General features: G+C 34.4%; 1 protein-coding gene across 2 annotated transcripts in view; it reads right to left on the bottom strand.

The window, feature by feature from the left end:
- STT3B (STT3 oligosaccharyltransferase complex catalytic subunit B) overlaps positions 1-18,674 on the bottom strand; it is a 98,785-nt gene that overhangs the window by 22,763 nt on the left and 57,348 nt on the right. For both annotated transcript variants that reach the window (XM_024743453.1, XM_024743452.1), the window contains 2 exons: positions 7,948-8,013; positions 6,229-6,328 (listed from right to left, as the gene is read on the bottom strand). In XM_024743453.1, the coding sequence (XP_024599221.1) occupies positions 6,229-6,328; positions 7,948-8,013 (166 nt within the window). The remainder of the gene's footprint in view (positions 1-6,228; positions 6,329-7,947; positions 8,014-18,674) is intronic.

Genomic DNA, 18,674 nt, shown 5'->3' with positions numbered 1-18,674 from the left:
TCGCCGCAACTAAAGAAAGCAACAAAGCACAGCAACAAAGACCCAACGCAGCCAAAAATAAATAAATTAATTAAATAAATAAAAAAAAGAAGTAGGTACACTAGAGTTCAAGTTAATAAAAAGATGGAGATGAGTTCAAGAAAAAGAAATTCAATCTTGGCAAACATAAAAAAGGCCAGGTGGGACTTTAATTTGTAAACATTACTTTGTAAATATAGGTTAATGTCAAATAAATCTGAACTAACAGAAACAGACAAGTTCTCAACAATATTTTACCTATAAATATTCCTCTATCCAAATGAACCTCATTTATACCTACTTACATGCACCAATGATACAAAGCTGATAAATGTGCTATATGCAATAATCCAAAGATAACCATTTCCTTTTCAGAGAATTGGATTCATGTCTTCCCTATTTTTATCTTTTTTGGATCACTGATACTGAGATGTTTACATAGGGGGATATATGTTCTACTTCACAGCACTCTTTAACACACCAATATTTCCATTGTTAAAGAAATGACAGGCCCCAAATGGAGTCACCTGGGCTAAAATCAAAACTTAATTCATAACCTTAATTGCAGTCACAACCTTCCACAGGAATGCAATCCTAACTGGTCAATGTGGAATTTTCTGGTCAGCACCAGAGGTAATTCTTTCTAAACCCCCCTCACCAAAGAAAGATGAGGTAATCTGACACATAGACCCTTCCCTCCCCAAAAGGTAGGTTACCTAAGCCTGAAAGGCATTTCTGTTTGTGAATTTCCTTGTCTTGCCTATAAAAATCTTTCCCTTTCTGAGGCTCTTTGGAGCTCCTTTCTACTTGGCTAGATGTGATGCCACTCAACTTATGAATCATTCATAAAGCCAATTAAATACTTAAAATTTACTCAGTTGAATTTTGTTTTTTTAACACTATTAAATTCAGGACTGCCTGCCAAGTAATATAAAATGTCACAAGCTCATCTTGCTTTTTTAAATACTGCCCTTCTTCTTGAACCTGTAAAATTAGATATACGTCTCCATACCTCAGTTTAAATCCCATTTACAAACCCATGTTTTAAAACAAAGAAAATAAGAATTAGATATACTTGAGTATTAAGAAATAGTGAAGTAACTTTCAATTCTTAAAAATAAACACAATTTCCACTGCAAAATGAAAACAAGTTTTTCTCCAGTCTTTATACCACAGCATCAAACAGTGTGTTTAAAAATTATCTCTTTAATTAATTCATTCAAATATTAAGTTTATGTCTATCATGGTCAAGACTTTCTAAAAATACAAAATCTTATTAAGATCAAACCTATCATCTAAGAGTTAGATATGTAATTAGGAAAATCAGAGATGTACACAAATAACCACAATACAATGAAGCAAGTACATGTGACATTAGTGGAAAAACCCCTGGCTCTATAAAAATTTAGAGGGAGAGCTCCTCTTCTTGACATGGGCATTGAAGAGGCAGTTGACAACACTCGTACCATTCTCTAATGTTCTCAAAAGACCTCAACACCACAAACACATGGCAATCATTCTCCACCAATTCTTCCTCCAGACTCTTTATGAAATTTGACCAAACTACTATCTACATCTATCACAACCTTCTATCCATCCATCTTAACCTACTTTTCTTACCCTTTAAAGCAGACGAATAAAGCTTTCCATCAAAGTAGTAAGCTCTAAGAAAACGCACAAGACCAATAATGTAGTAAATCATTTATTACATCACGACAATGTTTATCACACTGCCATCCTATGGAAGTACAGTTACTGGCCTTCACTACTGCAGACCATACTTCCAATGTGTCAGAATTCCCCCCAAATTACCATTAGGAAGATATATACAAGGTCTGTTATTCTGTTTGGTTATTTTTAACCAAAGGAAATCTCTTGGGTTTGGGACAAATAGTAATCTTCTGAAACAGAAACTAAACATCTTTTCACTCTTAAAGTACTTTATGTTTTTGGGGACTTCCCTGGTGGCGCAGAGGCTAAGAATCCGCCTGCCAATGCAGGGGGCATGGGTTCGAACCCTGGTCCGGAAAGATTCCACATGCTGCGGAGCAACTAAGCCCGTGTGCCACAACTACTGAGCCTGTGCTCTAGAGCCTGCCAGCCACAACTACTGAGCCCGTGTGCCACAACTACTGAAGACAGCACACCTAGAGCCCGTGCTCCACAACAAGAGAAGCCACTGCAATGAGAAACCCACACACCGCAATGAAGAGTAGCCCACTCGACGCAACTACAGAAAGCCTGTGCACAGCAACAAAGACCCAACGCAACCAAAAATTAAAAAAAAAATTTTTTAAGTACTTTATTTTTTTTTTAATCCAAGGGTATGGGGTGGGACCAGACTGATACAGAGAAGAAACAAACCACTGTCCTTGACTTAAGGTGTACAAATGAATTGTTCTATTAAATAAAAGGCACTGAAAGGCCTGATTCGAGTTCCAAAAGAATGTCAAGTTTTCAAGAAGCTCCTGCTGTTCCCCAAACTAACCTTTAAGTACCTTCTTAAACAACTTACCTTGACAGTACACTTCATGCTTTTAAAGTACTGCTATACTTCCTTTTACTTAAATAAAGTTAGAAAAGGTTTTGTGAATATTATATTCCTGTTAACTTTGATCCACCATTAAATCACCTTACCATTTCTGAGTTGCTTTATCTCCTGGGTGATAATGAAAGGGCTAGCAAAATATCCTTTGCCATCCCCTGTCTCTCTCAACCAAAACAGTACTAACCAAAAGAAACATAGTGAGGAAATACTTTAAAATTCAACCAATTTTGCTTTATTATTAACAAATATGATTAAAGGCTTGTAAGACTGTTGAAGCTTTTGACTAATAAAGATACTTTATTACAGCTTGATTACTTGACTACTGTGAATGCTGGTAAATAAGCAGGGTGAAAAATGTTAAGTAACTTATATGAAATTAAAGCTCACAAGATTCCCCCCCATGCCCCCCAAAAACTAAAAATTAAAAAAACCCTCCACGGATTCTTCTCGACCAGCAGAGAGAAATCCAGTGACTAACTTAACAGATATACATAATGAGAAAAATAAATTTTCTTTTTCCAGGATGCTGTTCATTGCAAACTATGTAGAGAATGAGTCTTGTAAACTATTATTTTATAAGCTCTATTTGTAAAAGCAGCAAGAAGTGACTTGTTCAAAACACCTGAGTGGAGAGACAATCACAACTTTTAAAAATAGCAAATATACTTCATACTGATACCTAAAATGAAATCAAGGATAGTACAGCAGAAAAAAAACAAGTAAATATAATTTGAAAGTATAAGATGATGTTCTTGGTAACTTCCAGAGCTAAATAGAAACAAGGAGGGCAGGGTGGAGAATTTGAACACCATGAAATTATCTAAGAGTTTGCTAATCTAACTTCATACACATCCATAACATCCCTAACCCATTTTATTTTTCTTCCCTCTGAAAAGCGCTTCTAATATTCTTATATTCTCAAGAGCCAACCAAAGCAATGTTAACTGTATGCTTTTCTAAAGTGACCAGAGAAATCCTATTCATCAAATACAAGGTCTTTTCTCAACTCTCATCCTACTTGATCTTAGTGCTAACACTCAAGAGGACTTGGTCACTGTTCATGCTTTAAACTTTTATGTAGAAAATACTCCCATTTGACCTCTTTAACAATGTATTTATCTGGCTACTTCTAACTCTTCCTTTAGTTCTTCCTCTTCCTGATTCAGGGGCATTTCACAAAAGTCTATCCCTCAATCTTCTCCCTAACTCTTTTCTCCTGATCATTACATTCTCAGGACCCCAATTTTTGAAATTAAAGAAACTCTTAGTTCTTCCCCATAAGCATTTAACTTAAAATGTTTTTCCTTGTATAGTTCCAAAACAAAAGGCCAAGAGTTATTGTTTAATCTGTCATCTTCTTTTCTGGATTCCAATGATTGTTTACAGTGTTTTCAGGGTAAAGAGATTTATCATAGGTTGATATATTTCCCCAGTAAGGTATTTATTTACATGGCAGGCACACAGTTACAGTGATTTTTTTGCATTATGGGCTATGGAGCCAAAATATCTAAGTTCAGGCTTCAGCTCCATTACTACCTACATGATTTTGAGCAAATTATGTCTTCTGTTGTTTCCTCATCTGTAAAATGAGGATAGTAATAGTACCTATCCTCACAGTGTGGTTATGAACACTAAATGAGTTAAATACATGTGAAGAATTTAGGACAGCTTGTGCTTATATAAGAGTAACTTGATACATACAGATGTACTATTTCAGTGGTGATTATTATGAAGTATGCTGAAATGGCTATAAATATAATTAATATACTCTTTTAAAAATTGATATAATTTGTACTAACAAAAAAAACCTTATCCTTTTAAAATGTACCATTGAGTGGTTTTTATTATATTCACAAAGCTGTGTAACTATCACCACTGTCTAATTCCAGAACATTTCCTCACCCCCAAAAGAAACCCCATACCCATTAGCAGTCACTCCTCTACTACCCAGACCTGGCAACCACTAGATCAACTTCCTGTCTCTAATCTGCTTGCTGTCTTTATGGATTTGCCTGCACTGGACACTTCATACAAAAAGAATCCTACAGTATATGGCCTTTTGTGTCTGGCTTATTTTACTTAGCACAATGTTTTCAAGGCTCATGATGTAGCATGTTATCAGTACTTTATTCCTTTTCATTGCCAAATAATATCCCATTGCATGGATATACCACACTTTATCCATTCATCAGTTGATGGACATTGGTTTGTCTTCACTTTTTGGCTATCATGAATAATCAATGCTGCTATAAATGTTACAGTACAAGTTTTCGTGTAAATATATGTTTTTTCTTTTCTTTTTTTTTTTTTTTTTTTAGTTGTGGCCCACTGGCTTAGTTGCTCCGTGGCACATGGGATTGAACCTGTGTCCCCTGCATCGGCAGGCGAATTCTTAACCACTGGGTCACCAGGGAAGTCCCAGAGTCACAGTCTCCCTTTTAATATACCTTAAGCCCAAAGAATCCATGGAAAATTGTTACAGAAAATAAGACAATAAAATATTGTAAGGACTATAACAGAAGTATATAGTACACAGTTCATATAGACACATCCTAAGCAGTTACAAAGTAAATATATATTTTCAATTCTCTTAGGTATATACCTAGGAGTGGAATTGTGGGTCACATGGTAACTCTATGATTAAATTTTTGAGAAATTGCCAAACTACTATGTTTTTTAATCAAGTAAATAAGATTTATATCTTTTTGTTACTGTTTTCCAACATTATAATAATGGAATTATATTATTTTACTAAGACACTGGTTTCAGATCATAACTTCTCTGTGATTAATTCAACCCATAAAAGTTCTGTCTCTCTCATAGAAAATGAGCTCTAAGATTTGAGACATCATCTATTACTAAGCATCTTATTCAAAAGATATGTTTTTAAACCTGTAGAGCAAATTAAAATCGTGTAGAGAAAATACTGAGTCTCTACTATGGTCCGAATGTTTGTTTCTCCCCAGAATTCAATGTTGAAAACCTAACGCCCAAGGAAATGGTATTAGGAGGTAGCCTTTGGGAGGTGATGAGGTAATGAGGGCTCCAAGGGAGCAGTACCCTTTTAACAGAGGCCCCAGAGAGCTTGCTCATTCCTTCTACCAGGTGGGGACAAAGACGGTACCAGCCGTGGAACAGGAAAACAGCACTTACAAGAATGTGAACATTCTGGTGCCCTGATTTTGGATTTTTTTAGCTTCCAAAGCTGAGAAATAAATTTCTATTGTTTATAAACTACTCAGTCTCTGGTATTTTGTTACAGCAGCTCAAATGGACTAAGACAGTCTGCTGTATATTATACAGAAAGAGCTTTCAAAAGTTTATTAAACTGTTAAGGATCCTTAATCTCTTACAGTAAGCTGAATTTGAATAATATGTATATGTGAATGATAGAAATGCCCATTCCCCCAAATTAACAAAAAAGGTTGACAAATATTAAATCTAGACTAATTTCGACAAAAACTCATTAAGGGAAAGTTGGTAACAACACACTTAGTAAAAATGCCTGACCCTCCTTATTAATGCAAAAAGCAAAATAACTCTAAAATTATTTTTACCTCCTCATGAATAATACTAACCTAACAGAAATGTCTGTTCAATGAAAAGAATGTATATGAAACACCTCTTAGAAGTGGACAGCTATCAGAAGTCAAATCACTTACCTATGTAGACTCTTTTGCTGTATCTCTGCATTAGTAACAACACAAAAACATGCAGTGGAATAAGGTTGATAATAAACACATAACCACCCCAAGCAGAGACCTATGAGTAAAGAAATGCTAAGTTAAATAATTTATATATTTGCTTTTTAAAATAGATAAGTTTTGTGATGACATGTCATGACAATCTAAACATATAATAAGCAAATATAAACACTAGGATTTTTAGCAATTTTGAGATGCTTAAAAATGGATTTGTAACCTACAAATAACCTATTTTTCTTTATTTTTATTGATAAGTAAAACAACACAATACCATAAATCCAATACACTTTTATATATTCACTGGAGAAATGGTCAAATTAAATTAAACTTATAAAAACACTGAGAACAATATAATTTGGGAATTGGCAATAAAAAGACTGTCATGGAGATAGACTTTTAGAATATAGATCATCAATTTTTTAAAGAAAAAAAACCCCTTTTACTCCCTCCATTTTTGATGATAAATACACTGCAAGAAACTTCACTAAGAATAAGAACAATGGATGTTAGCATTAGTCAACAACTAAAAGGAATACTCAGATGATCTGGATGTGCTTTGTGATCCTCAAGACAAAAGGTGCTACCTTGGGTATAAATTTCTTCCTACCAATGGATACAAATCAAGATCCCAGTTTAATGTTTAGCCTGTAGCACAAAATTAGAATAATTCTATTTACCAGACAATTGAGTATGTTATGTTCTGGTCTAAATCAATAAAGGTTCTAAAGATAATGTTTATTCCAAACCAATAGAATTAAGTACATTCAGTAACAGGCAATAAGGTCTGTCAAGATCAAAGTTCTTGCATGTTCTCTAATAATTAAAAGCTTAAGAGAACCATTTGTACCAACAGTCACCTTAGGAGACTATATGTTAACATACATGTTCTAACAATGCTGCCCTTGTCTAAAACGTAGAAGAACAATTTATAAGAAACGGTCTTCAGTTTACAGTTCATATAAGAACACCAGTTTACTGCTTCAGTCATATGCTATTTTTCACCAAAGACAACATTACTTTGGTTGAGTTCCAGTTCTAACTGAAGGACTTCTGGTTATTTCCAAAATTTCAGTCTAAACTTGAAAGAATGGGTTTGCTATTATTGTGTACAACTGCACAGAATGTGCCCTAACCTTTAACCACTTTAAAAGGGGCATGGATAATATGGAAGCACAAATTCCATGACATTTGTTTAAGAAACAAAAAAAGTTACTTAAGATTATCAATAATTTTCAGCATAAGGCTACTATATAGGCTGTGGTGTGGGAAAGAAAGGCAGGAGATTAAAGAGGTAATACTGAACCCCAATTTTAAGTAATCTGTTGAAAAAAATTATGTTAAGTAGTTTACAGGTTAACCTAGAGAATGTGATCATTATTTAGGAAAAGTTGTACATTCGAAAGAAAAGTTTTTGTTTCACTTGCTGCAAGTATTACGTTTGAGGGGTTGAGTATTAACCCTCCCCACTAAAGCAAAAGTCCATACCAGGCCCTGAAGGTGGAAGTAGGGAAGAGAGTGGTAGTAAGGAAAGAGAATACGTTAAACAAAAGATCTTAAAGACTGCAGGAGAAACGAAGTGGGGAAGTAGCCCTGGCTGAGAAGGGAATGATGAAGAGTCACTGATCCAGCTGCCAAAGACTTGTTTGCCCTCATGTAGTTTCAAACACGAAATCTTACCATATAGAAATATGACAAGCAGCAGCACATCGTCCAAAAAACTGACCCAGTTTTTACAGATTTTACCTAAAAAACAAACAAGCAACTGATATAATAAAGTTTATAAATGTTCCTGCTGAATGAAAAAAGGTTAAATGTTTAGTAAACTTGTATTACAAAAAGCAAAGATTATTTTTAAAAAAGAGTAATGAGGTTATACAGATACTTGGATCCACTTAATATATATTACATTTATAACACTGGACAGTAGTCAGACATTTTAGGAATAGCTTTGATTTTTTTTTTTTTAGTTATATAGTTTTTAGTAAAAAGAATCATCTTAAAAGGAACAACTTCCATTTTTCGATTTGTTATAGTTTCTATCGTAAGATGATTAATATCAACAAATTAAGATTTTTAACTAATTTTTAACTAAAGAATAAATTTGTTCAGTAAGTCTACATTTTTATATGGTAGGTCTGCTTAGACATAACACCTTAATCTGTAGTTTTTCTTCATCTGAATGTGATCATCTATATCTCAATTATGAGCATCCATTTTTGAAAACTTATCATTACCTAGAAATTTTCAGATGCCATAACCGTATCTTCAATAAATTTATATTCTTAAAATTTCTAGAAGGCCTAATGATATGTCAGTAAAATTCTCAATTACTCTGAACTGGAAAGACAACGTGCAATAAATGAAGGTCCAAAAAGTTGACAAATCTATATCGTCTTAAAAAAACTAATCAAAGAGTTTACATGCTCATTTGAAAAATCAAAATATATTAGCACCTTCAGGAAACAGAATTTAAAATTCTAGAAACACAAGCTCTAAATACTTATGCCAAGAGCAAAGGGTCATCTTTAAGATGAACTGAGTAAGAAATGATAGATGTAAGTCTCATTATAGGTAATTCTGTACTAAACATTACAGGTAATTCTGTATTAAAAGAGTTACCTCCATGTTCAAATTTAACAGTATGCTTTCTATAGAGCTTATTTCAAGGAATTCTTTACTTTCAAAGTGGGCTTCTATTTCTGTTAGTACATTAAAACAAACTACAAGTGACGTCCAATCTTTGGGGAAATTGTAAAACAAACAAACAAGGAAGGGAGGGAGAGAGGAAGAAAAGAGAAAACACTCGTAGTTTTACAGCACTTAGAGCTGTAGAAGACTTCTAACAGACTAGGAAACACTGCTTTGAATTCAACGTTACAGTGCACATGTGTGACAAAATACACTCCAATCTCCTCCCCCAAACCATGCCAACTTTGAAAAGGTTTACCTTTGAACAGGGTCAAATAACAAGGTGGGTCCTATTCTAAGATGTGAATAGGGGAGGGAGTATATTAAAATATTGAAAAATTTTAAAGTGAGAAAATTACAACCCTGGAATTTGTGTTATAACTTTATTCATAAACTAAAAGCCACTGAATTGTATACTTTAAAAGGGTAAATTTTATGGTATGCAAATATTATTTCTCAAAAAAAGTCTGTGCAGTACAGCTAAAACAGTGCTTAGAGGGAAACGTCTACCTGTAAGTGCTTATATTAGAAGAGATGATCTCAAATGACTAATTTATAATCTAGAAAAATTAAAGCCAAAACTGAGAAATAAAATAATGAAGAGATAACCATGTTCATGCATCAGAAGACTTCATATTGTTAAGAAAACAATTCTCCCCAAACTATGTATAGATTTAATGTACTCCCAATAAAAGTAGAAATCCCAACTTATTGGGGTAGATGTTGATAAGCCAACTTAAAATTTATATGAAGCAAAGGACTAGAAACAGCCAAAATAATTATGAAAAACAGGAGCAAAGTTAAATCACTCACGCTACCTGATTTCAAGACAACATGGTGATAGATATATAGAGATCTCAATAAAACAGAAGAATCCCAAAATAGACTGATGTGTATACAGTCAACCTATTCTGACAAGGCTATCAAGGTGAGTAATTCAGTGCAGAAAGGAGAGTCTTTTCAACAATGATGTTCGAATGATGGGATATCAATATCCTCCCCAAAGAGAACCTCAGCCCTTTTCTTGCACCACAGACCATAATCAACTTGAAACAGATAACAGATCTTAATGTAAAACCTAAAACTACTGAGTTTCTAGAAGTAAAAACATGAGAAAATGTTTGTAACTTTGTAGGCTAAGATTTCTTAGATGACACACCAAAAGCAAGATCCATAAAAGAGAAAATGGTAAAGTAGACTTGATCAAAACTAAAAATTTCTACTTAGAAAGATATGTTAAAAAAATAAAGACAAGCCACATACTGGGAGAAAATGTTTGCAAAACACACATCTATCTGATAAAGGACTTATTTCCAGAATATATAAAGAACTCTTACAACTCAGTAATAAAAAGCCAAACAGCCCAACCAAAACATAGGCAAAAGATATGAACAGACATTTCACCAAAGAAGAAAAGGAATGGGAAATAAGTACATGAAAAGATAATATTAGTCATTGGGGAAAAGTAAGTTAAAACCATGAGATACCACTACAAAACTGTTAAATCTGAACAAACTATGTGCTGGTGATGCAAACAAAATAAATGCAACTCTTCATACTCTGATGAAGGGAATGCAAAATGATAGTCACTTGCAAAAACCATTTGGCAGCTTTTAATAAAATTAAACATGTAGTTATTTTACAAAACAGCAATCCCACACCTAGGCATTTATTCAAGAGAAACACTAATTTGTGTCCATATGAAGAACTGTATGCAAATATTTATAGCCTCTTTATTCATAATTACCAAAAGTTGGAAAACAAAATAAATTATAGCACATCCATACAACAGAATATTACTCAGCAATAAAATGTAACAAACTACTAAAACATGCAACAACATAGATGACTCTCAGAAGTATTATGCTACATGAAGTAAGTCAGACACAAAGGGCTACCCCATACTATCTGCTTCTATAACATGGCATTCTGGAAAAGAAACTCCCAGAGACATACAGACAGAAATCAGATCTGTGGTTGCAAGTAATACGGGTTAAGGAGAAGATTGATTACAAAGGCACAGGAGGAAACTTAAAACAAAAAACAAACCCCACAACTATAGGAGGCAATATGGTAGTAAGTATTGTTCTAAGTATTATTCTATCTGCAATAGCTCTGTTTTTGGTGACAGTAACAACAGAAGTAATAACAAACATGTACTCATCACTTTCTGTGTTCCTACAATGTTCTATACCTTTACATGCATTAACTTATTTAAACCATATGAGGTAGGTACTATTATTACTTCCATTTTATAGTTGATGAAATAGATATTCGGGAGGTTTAAACAACCCTGAGTGATAGAACTGGAATTCAAACAAACAGGAAGAAGATCCAAGAAAAACAAAACAGTGAAACAAAACTAATATTTGAAACTATAATCAAAGACAACTTTCCAGAAATAAAAATTATCAATATACATGTTGAAAGGGGTCACCATTACCAGAAGTGTCAACTTTGGGATATATCCTAGGAAATTCATTAGACTTCAATGCTATAGAGAAAAAACTAATTATTACTTCAGGATAAAAAGATCATGTTTGTTATGAAACACATAAAATTAGGTTCTTGACAATAACAAGCAAAATGATGATAGTACAACAATTCCAAGAAATTCAAGTAAAGAACAAATGACCCAGATCTTTCTATCTAGCCAAACTCTCGTAAATGACACTATAAAAAACAGATTTAAACATGTGAGGACTTCAGGAATATGATACTCATGGTCCTTCCCTGAGGAGTCCAATTAGAGGAATACCTTCATCCAACTGAGAGATATCATGTATAAAAAATGTATAAATAACATTAATATACAAAATACTATGCACTAATATATAGTATAAAATATATTACATACTTAATAACATGTATTACATGTTAATATATAACAAAAGCCATATATGAAAAACCCATAGCAAACATATTCAATGGTGAAAGACTGAAGTTTTTCCTCTATGATCAGGAACAAGACAAGGATGCCTACTTTCACCACCTCTATTCAACATAGTACTTGAAGTTCTAGCCAGAGCAATTAAGCAAGAAAAACAAATATAAGGCATCCAAATTGGAAAGGAAGACGTAAGATCACCCCTGTTCTCAGATATGATCTCATAGGGAGAAAGCACTAGATTCCACATACACAAAAAACTGTTAGAGCTAATAAATGAACTCAGCAAAAGAGCAAGATAGAAAGTCAACACACAAAAATCAGTTGCATTTCTATACTCTAACAATGAACAATGCAAAAAGGAAATTACAAAAAAATTTCCAATAGCATCAAAAAGAATAAAATACAAGTTAACTAATGAAGTAAAAGACTTGTATGATGAAAACTATAAGACATTGTTTAAAGAAAACATAAACAAATGGAAATGTCTCATGGCCATTCATGGACGGGAGGATGACAATACTACCCAAAGTGATCTACAGAGTCAATGCAATCCATATCAAAATCCAATGATTTTTTTTTCTTTGCAGAAGTAAAAAACCCACCCTAAAATTCATATGGAATCTCAAGGGACCCCTAATAACCAAAAGAATCCCGAAAAGAACAACAAAGACAGAGGACAAACACTTCTTGATTTTAAAACTTACTACAAAGCTAAAGTAATCAAACAGTGTGGTGCTGGCATAAAGACATACATATAATACACACAGACCAATGGAACAAAATAAAGAACCCAGAAATAAACCTTTGCATATATGGTCAAATGATTTTCAATAAGGGTGCCAAGTCCTCTCAATGGGGAAAGGACAGTCCCTTCAGCAAATAGTGCTGGGGAAACTAGATATCAATGTGCAAAATAATGAAGTTGGACCCTTACCTAACAGCATATACAAAAACTAACTCAAATACACCTAAATGTTAGACCTAAAACTATAAAACTCTTAGAAGAAAACACAGGGCAAAAGCTTCATGCCATTAGATTTGGCAATGATCTCTTGGATATGACACCAAAGGCACAGCAATAAAAGAAAAAATAGACAAACTGGACTTCATGAAAAATTAAAAATTTTGTGACTCAAAGACAATATTAACAGAGTGAAAAAAGCAATCCATAGAATGGGAGAAAACATTTGAAAATCACGTAACTTATAAAGGATTACTATTGAGAGTATATTGAGAACTCCTAAAACTCATCAACCAAAAACCAAAAAATCCAATTCAAAACTGGGCAAGGGATTTGAGTAAACATTTCTCCAAAGATATACAAATGGCCATTAACCACATGAAAAGATGCTCAACCTCACTGATCACTACAGAAATGCAAATCAAAACTACAATGAGCTATCACCTCAAACCTGTTAAGATGGCTTACTATCCAAAACAAACAAACAAACAAACAAGTGGTGATGTGGATGTGAAGAAATTAGAACCCTTGTGTACTGCTAGTAAGAATGTAAAATAGTACAGTTGCTACCGAAAACAATATGGTGGTTCCTCAAAAAATTGAAAATAGAATTACCACATGATCTGGCAATTTCACTTCCGGGTATATACCCCAAAGAATTAAAAGCAAGGTCTTTAAGAGATATCTGTATACCTATGTTCATAGCAACATACTCATAATAGCTAAAGCATGGAAGCAACCAAAGTGTCCATCAACAAATGAATGGGTAAACAAAAGGTGGTATATAAATACAATGGAACATTATTTCAGCCTTAATAAAGGAAGGAAATTCTGACATATGCCACAGCATGGATGAACCTTGAGGACATTAAGTGAAATCAGCCAGTCACAAAAAGACAAAAACTGTATGATTCCACTTACATGAAATACTTAGAGCTGTCAAAATCACAGAGACAGAAAGTAGAATGGTGGTTGTCAGGGGCTGGGGAAAGTTAAAATGGGGGGTTATTGTTTAATAGATATAGTTTCAAGTTTTACAAGATGAAAAACTATGGCGATGGATGGTGGTGGTGATTGCACAACATTATGATCTATTTAACACCACTGGACTCTACACTTACAAATAGTTAAGATGGTAAATTTTATGTTACATGTATTTTATCACAATTAAAAAAACACACAAAAAAACAAAAGCAACAACCATGAGATACCACTTCATACCAACAGGCAAGTAAAACAAAAAAACTAGGAAAAAAACAAGTATTGGCGAGGATTAGGAGAAATTAAAACCCTCGTACGTTGCCAGTGGAAATGTAAAATGGGGAAACCACTGTGGGAAACAGTCTGGCAGTTCCCCAGAAAGTTAATCACAAAGTTATCATGTCAACCAATAATTCCACTCTTAGGTATATATGGAAGAGAAATGAAAATATATGTCCACATAAAAACTTGTACACAAATGTCATTAGCAGCACTATTCATAATAGTCAATGTCATCAACTAATGGTGAATTTAAAAAATGTGGTACTGGGTTTCCCTGGTGGTGCAGTGGTTGGGAGTCCGCCTGCCGACGCAGGGGACACGGGTTCGTGCCCCGGTCTGGGAAGGTCCCACATGCCGCGGAGCGGCTGGGCTCGTGCACCATGGCCGCTGAGCCTGCGCGTCCGGAGCCTGTGCTCCGCCAACGGGAGAGGCCACAACAGTGAGAGGCCCGCGTACCGCAAAAAAATAAAAAATTAAAAATGTGGTATTATCCATACAATGGATTATTAAGCCATAAAAAGGAAGTACTGATACATGTCAAAAATATGAATAATTATGCTAAGGGAATGAAGCCATACATAAAAGGTCTCACATTTTTTAAATGCGGGTTTTATTTACATGAAATGTCCAGAATAGGTAAGTCTTCAAACAGAAATTAAATTAATGGAGGAAAGGCGTAATTGGGAGGTACAAGGTTTCTTTAGGGGGTGATAAAATGTTCTGTAGGTACACAATGGATACTAAAAACACTGAACTGTATGCTTTAAAATGGTTGAAATAGTGAATTTATGTTACATGAATTTTGTCTCAATTTCTTACAGTGAAATTTTTTAAAATGTTGAAAGGTAATTAACATGCCAGTTAAGGCACTCCTGCAATGATTCAGACTCATGCTATGTTAAAAGAATATAAAGAATAAAAAAACTATATAAACAATATCAGTTTTGCATTTCATAAAAGCATACAAAATTTTAAAAATATGACAAAATGCAAATGTAGTAACACCTGGGTGATGGCTTCTTTACATTAGCTTATGTTTCTAAATTTCCAACATACAGAATATATTATTTAAAAAATTTATTACAAAATGTTTCAAACATATAGAAGAGTAGAGAATAATAGCCATCTAGACTTCCAAATGCAAATACCTCATATATTTGCTTTGGATGATTTTATTTAAAAAAAAAATTTTTTTTTTACCAACATAGTTGAATCTCCCTTCATACTTTCTTCCTCAATATCACCCACCCATACTCAGGAGTAACCACTATCAAAGCTGGTATATATATGGATAAATGCCATATTTTTGTACTTTCATTACAAATAGGTATAAACAAACAGTACACAATATGGTCTGTACTATTTAAAATTACTGTATGTATTCTATCTTAACTTATTTTTCCATTTGGCATTATACTGTCAAGCTCCATGCATTCATATGTATTGTCAGGACATATACTTAATATGTAATTTAAATACTAAGTATTAGTTAAAAGACCTCAAAAGGATATTCCAAATGTTAAGGGTTTTTCTCAGTTGTTTTTAAACATGTTTTGGTGAATACAACAGCATCAGCAGCATCCTGCTGCTTGTCATCATCTTCATCAGCATGGGTGCTTTTCTTTCTTCTCTCTTAAACTCAAGATCAAGCAACTGTCTATGTTGATTGACTGCAACAATTCTCCTCTGAAATTCCTTGCCAAAGCAAAAATATCCACAAGCTAAAGAGCTTTAAAAGATGTAAAATACAAAAGAGAAAAATGCTACCATTTTGCTACCATTCACCTAGCTACCTAAAAATATATGAGTATTCATATATTTTGGAGCAATAAAAATTTGGAGCAATTTCCAACACTGAAAAAGTATGAACATAGGCTAAAATAATAAAGAAGAAAACAATTAAATATATGCAAGGTTTAAATTGAAGCTAGTACTAAGGAGCATCCTTTTTCTTGCAGGAAAAACATTAAGTTTAGATAGCTTAGCAATAAATAGACTTCTGGTTTCTGGTTCTACATGTAAGGAGCTTGGATGTCACCACTCAGTCCTAACAAGTAAAAAGCTGAACAGACTGAAAAATCAACAACTCTTCCTGGATCTGTGAGTGAGGGAAAGACACAGGACAAACTGCTGCTCGCAACAATGGAGAGACACACATGCAGGAATCAATACTGCAAATAACTGGGGGCAGGGAGGTGGGTAGGAAAACCTAAGTCTCAGTGTGGAGACTTAAAAACTCCAGGGTGGACTAAGTCATATGGTGGTCCCCACAATTATGCTGGACTTGCCTTGAGGATCTTAACCGGGTTTTCACAATAAATATATGGAAAAACAAAATCCCTTTGTTGCTTCTGGCACAGGGAGGGGAACAGAAACCATTTTGAAAAATGCAAAGGCATTCTGTTCTTAACAAGGACTGTCCTCAGAAGAAACTATTAACCAGAGCCTGACCTGCTGGGGTGTTATCAGAGCCTAACTGACCTGGGGAAGGGAAATACATAACTCCAGTCAGCTCTAGCCATCCTTTCCCACCTAAGTGGGGAGAGAGAAAAAAGAAACATTTGTAAAGTTCACAGTCCAACTTACTAAAAGACTTAGACCTAATCATAGGACTATACCTTACCTCCTGACTACTAAAGGCTTATTCACAGCAATTCCTCTTACCAAGTGTATCATGTCTGGCTACGAAGACAATATTGCAGGGCATACCAAAAGGCAAAAAACCACAATTTAAAAAAACAGAGGAAGCATCAGAACAAGATATGGCAAGGATTCTGAAAGTATCAGACCAGGAATTTAAAACTATGATTAATATGCTAGGAGTTCCAATGGATAAAGGAGATAGCATGCAAGAATAAATGGGCAATGTAAGCAGAGAGCTGGAAATCCTAAGAACCAAAAACAAAACAAAACCAAACCAAAAAAAGAGGCTACAGGTGAAATGAAGGATGCCTATATTGAGTTTATGAATAGACTGGCCATGGCTGAGGAAAGCATCTCTGAATTAGAGGCTATATCAATAGAAACCTCCAAAACTGAAAAGAATGAAGACTAGAAAAAAAATAAAATAGAATATCCAAGGTCTGTGGAACAACAACAAAGGTGTAATATACATGTAATAGAAATACCAGAAGGAGAGGAGAAAAAGGAACAGAATATTTGAAATGATAATGACTGATAATTTCTCCCAATAAAGTCAGCCATCAAACTACAGATCCAGAAAGCTCAAACACTAAGCAACAAATGCCAAAATAACCAACCACAACTAGGCATACCTTTTTCAAACTACAGAAAATCAAAGATAAAGAAAAAAATCCTGAAAGAAGCCAGAGCAAAAGACACCTTGCCTATAGAAGAATAAGGATAAGGATTAAATGACTTCTACTCAGAAATCATACAAGCAAGACAAAAAGAGTGAAATATTTAAAGTATTGAGAGAAAAAAACCACCAATCTAGAATTTTGTGCCCTGTGAAATTATCCTTCCAAGTTAAAGGAGAAATAAAGACTTTCTCAGACAGACAAAAATTGAGGGAATTTGTTGACAGATTTGCCTTACAATAAATGCTAAAAGTTCTTTAACAAGAAGGAAAATAATATAGATCAGGATCTTAGATCTACATGAAGAAAGGAAGAGCATCAAAGATGAAGTAAAGGTATATTAAAAACTTTTACTTTTCTTATTCTTAATATATATCAAACAGATAAGTCTGTTGAAAATAGTAATACCAACAATGTATTCTATTATGTATGCTCATATAAAAGTGAAATAAGTGACAAGTTATGATACAAGGGACAAGAGGGAGGAATTAGGATTATTTTGTTATTATAAGGTACTCACTGCCTATAAAGTGATACACACAGACCTCAGAGATATTGTGGGTTTGGTTTCAGACCATCACAATAAAGTGAATATTGCAGTAAAGCAAGTCACACGAATTTGTTTCCCAGGGCATATAAAAGCTATGTTTACACTAAATTGTAGTCTATTAAGAGTACATTATGGGGCTTCCCTGGTGGCACAGTGGTTGAGAGTCGCCTGCCGATGCAGGGGACGCAGGTTCGTGCCCCGGTCCGGGAAGATCCCACATGCCGTGGAGCAGCTGGGCCCATGAGCCACAACTACTGGAGCCCACACACCTAGAGCCCATGCTCTGCAACAAGAGAAGCCACTGCAATGAGAAGCCCGCGCACCACAACGAAGAGTAGCCCCCACACGCTGCAACTGGAGGAAGCCCGCGCGCAGCAACAAAGACCCAACGCAGCCAAAAATAAATAAATTAAACAAAAAAAGTACATCATGCTTTAAAAAACCAACACATATACTTTAATTAAAGAGTACTTCAATGCTAGAAAATACTAACCATCATCTGGGCCTTTAGTGAGTTGTAATCTTTTTGCAATAGTAACATCAAAGATCTCTGATCACAGATCACCATAACAAATATAATAATGAAAAAGTTTGAAATATTGTGAGAAATACCAAAATGTGACAGAGACACAAAGTGAGAAAATACTGTTCGATAAACGGCACTGACAGACTTGTTTGATGCAGGGTTGCCACAAACCTTCAATTTCTAAAAAAGCAGTATCTGTGAAGTAC

This window comes from Neophocaena asiaeorientalis, unplaced genomic scaffold (assembly GCF_003031525.2).
Source record: "Neophocaena asiaeorientalis asiaeorientalis breed wild unplaced genomic scaffold, Neophocaena_asiaeorientalis_V1.1 scaffold332, whole genome shotgun sequence".
Lineage (NCBI taxonomy): Eukaryota > Metazoa > Chordata > Mammalia > Artiodactyla > Phocoenidae > Neophocaena > Neophocaena asiaeorientalis.
The sequence above is the reverse complement of the archived record's forward strand: the minus strand, read 5'-3'. Positions and strand labels throughout refer to the sequence as shown.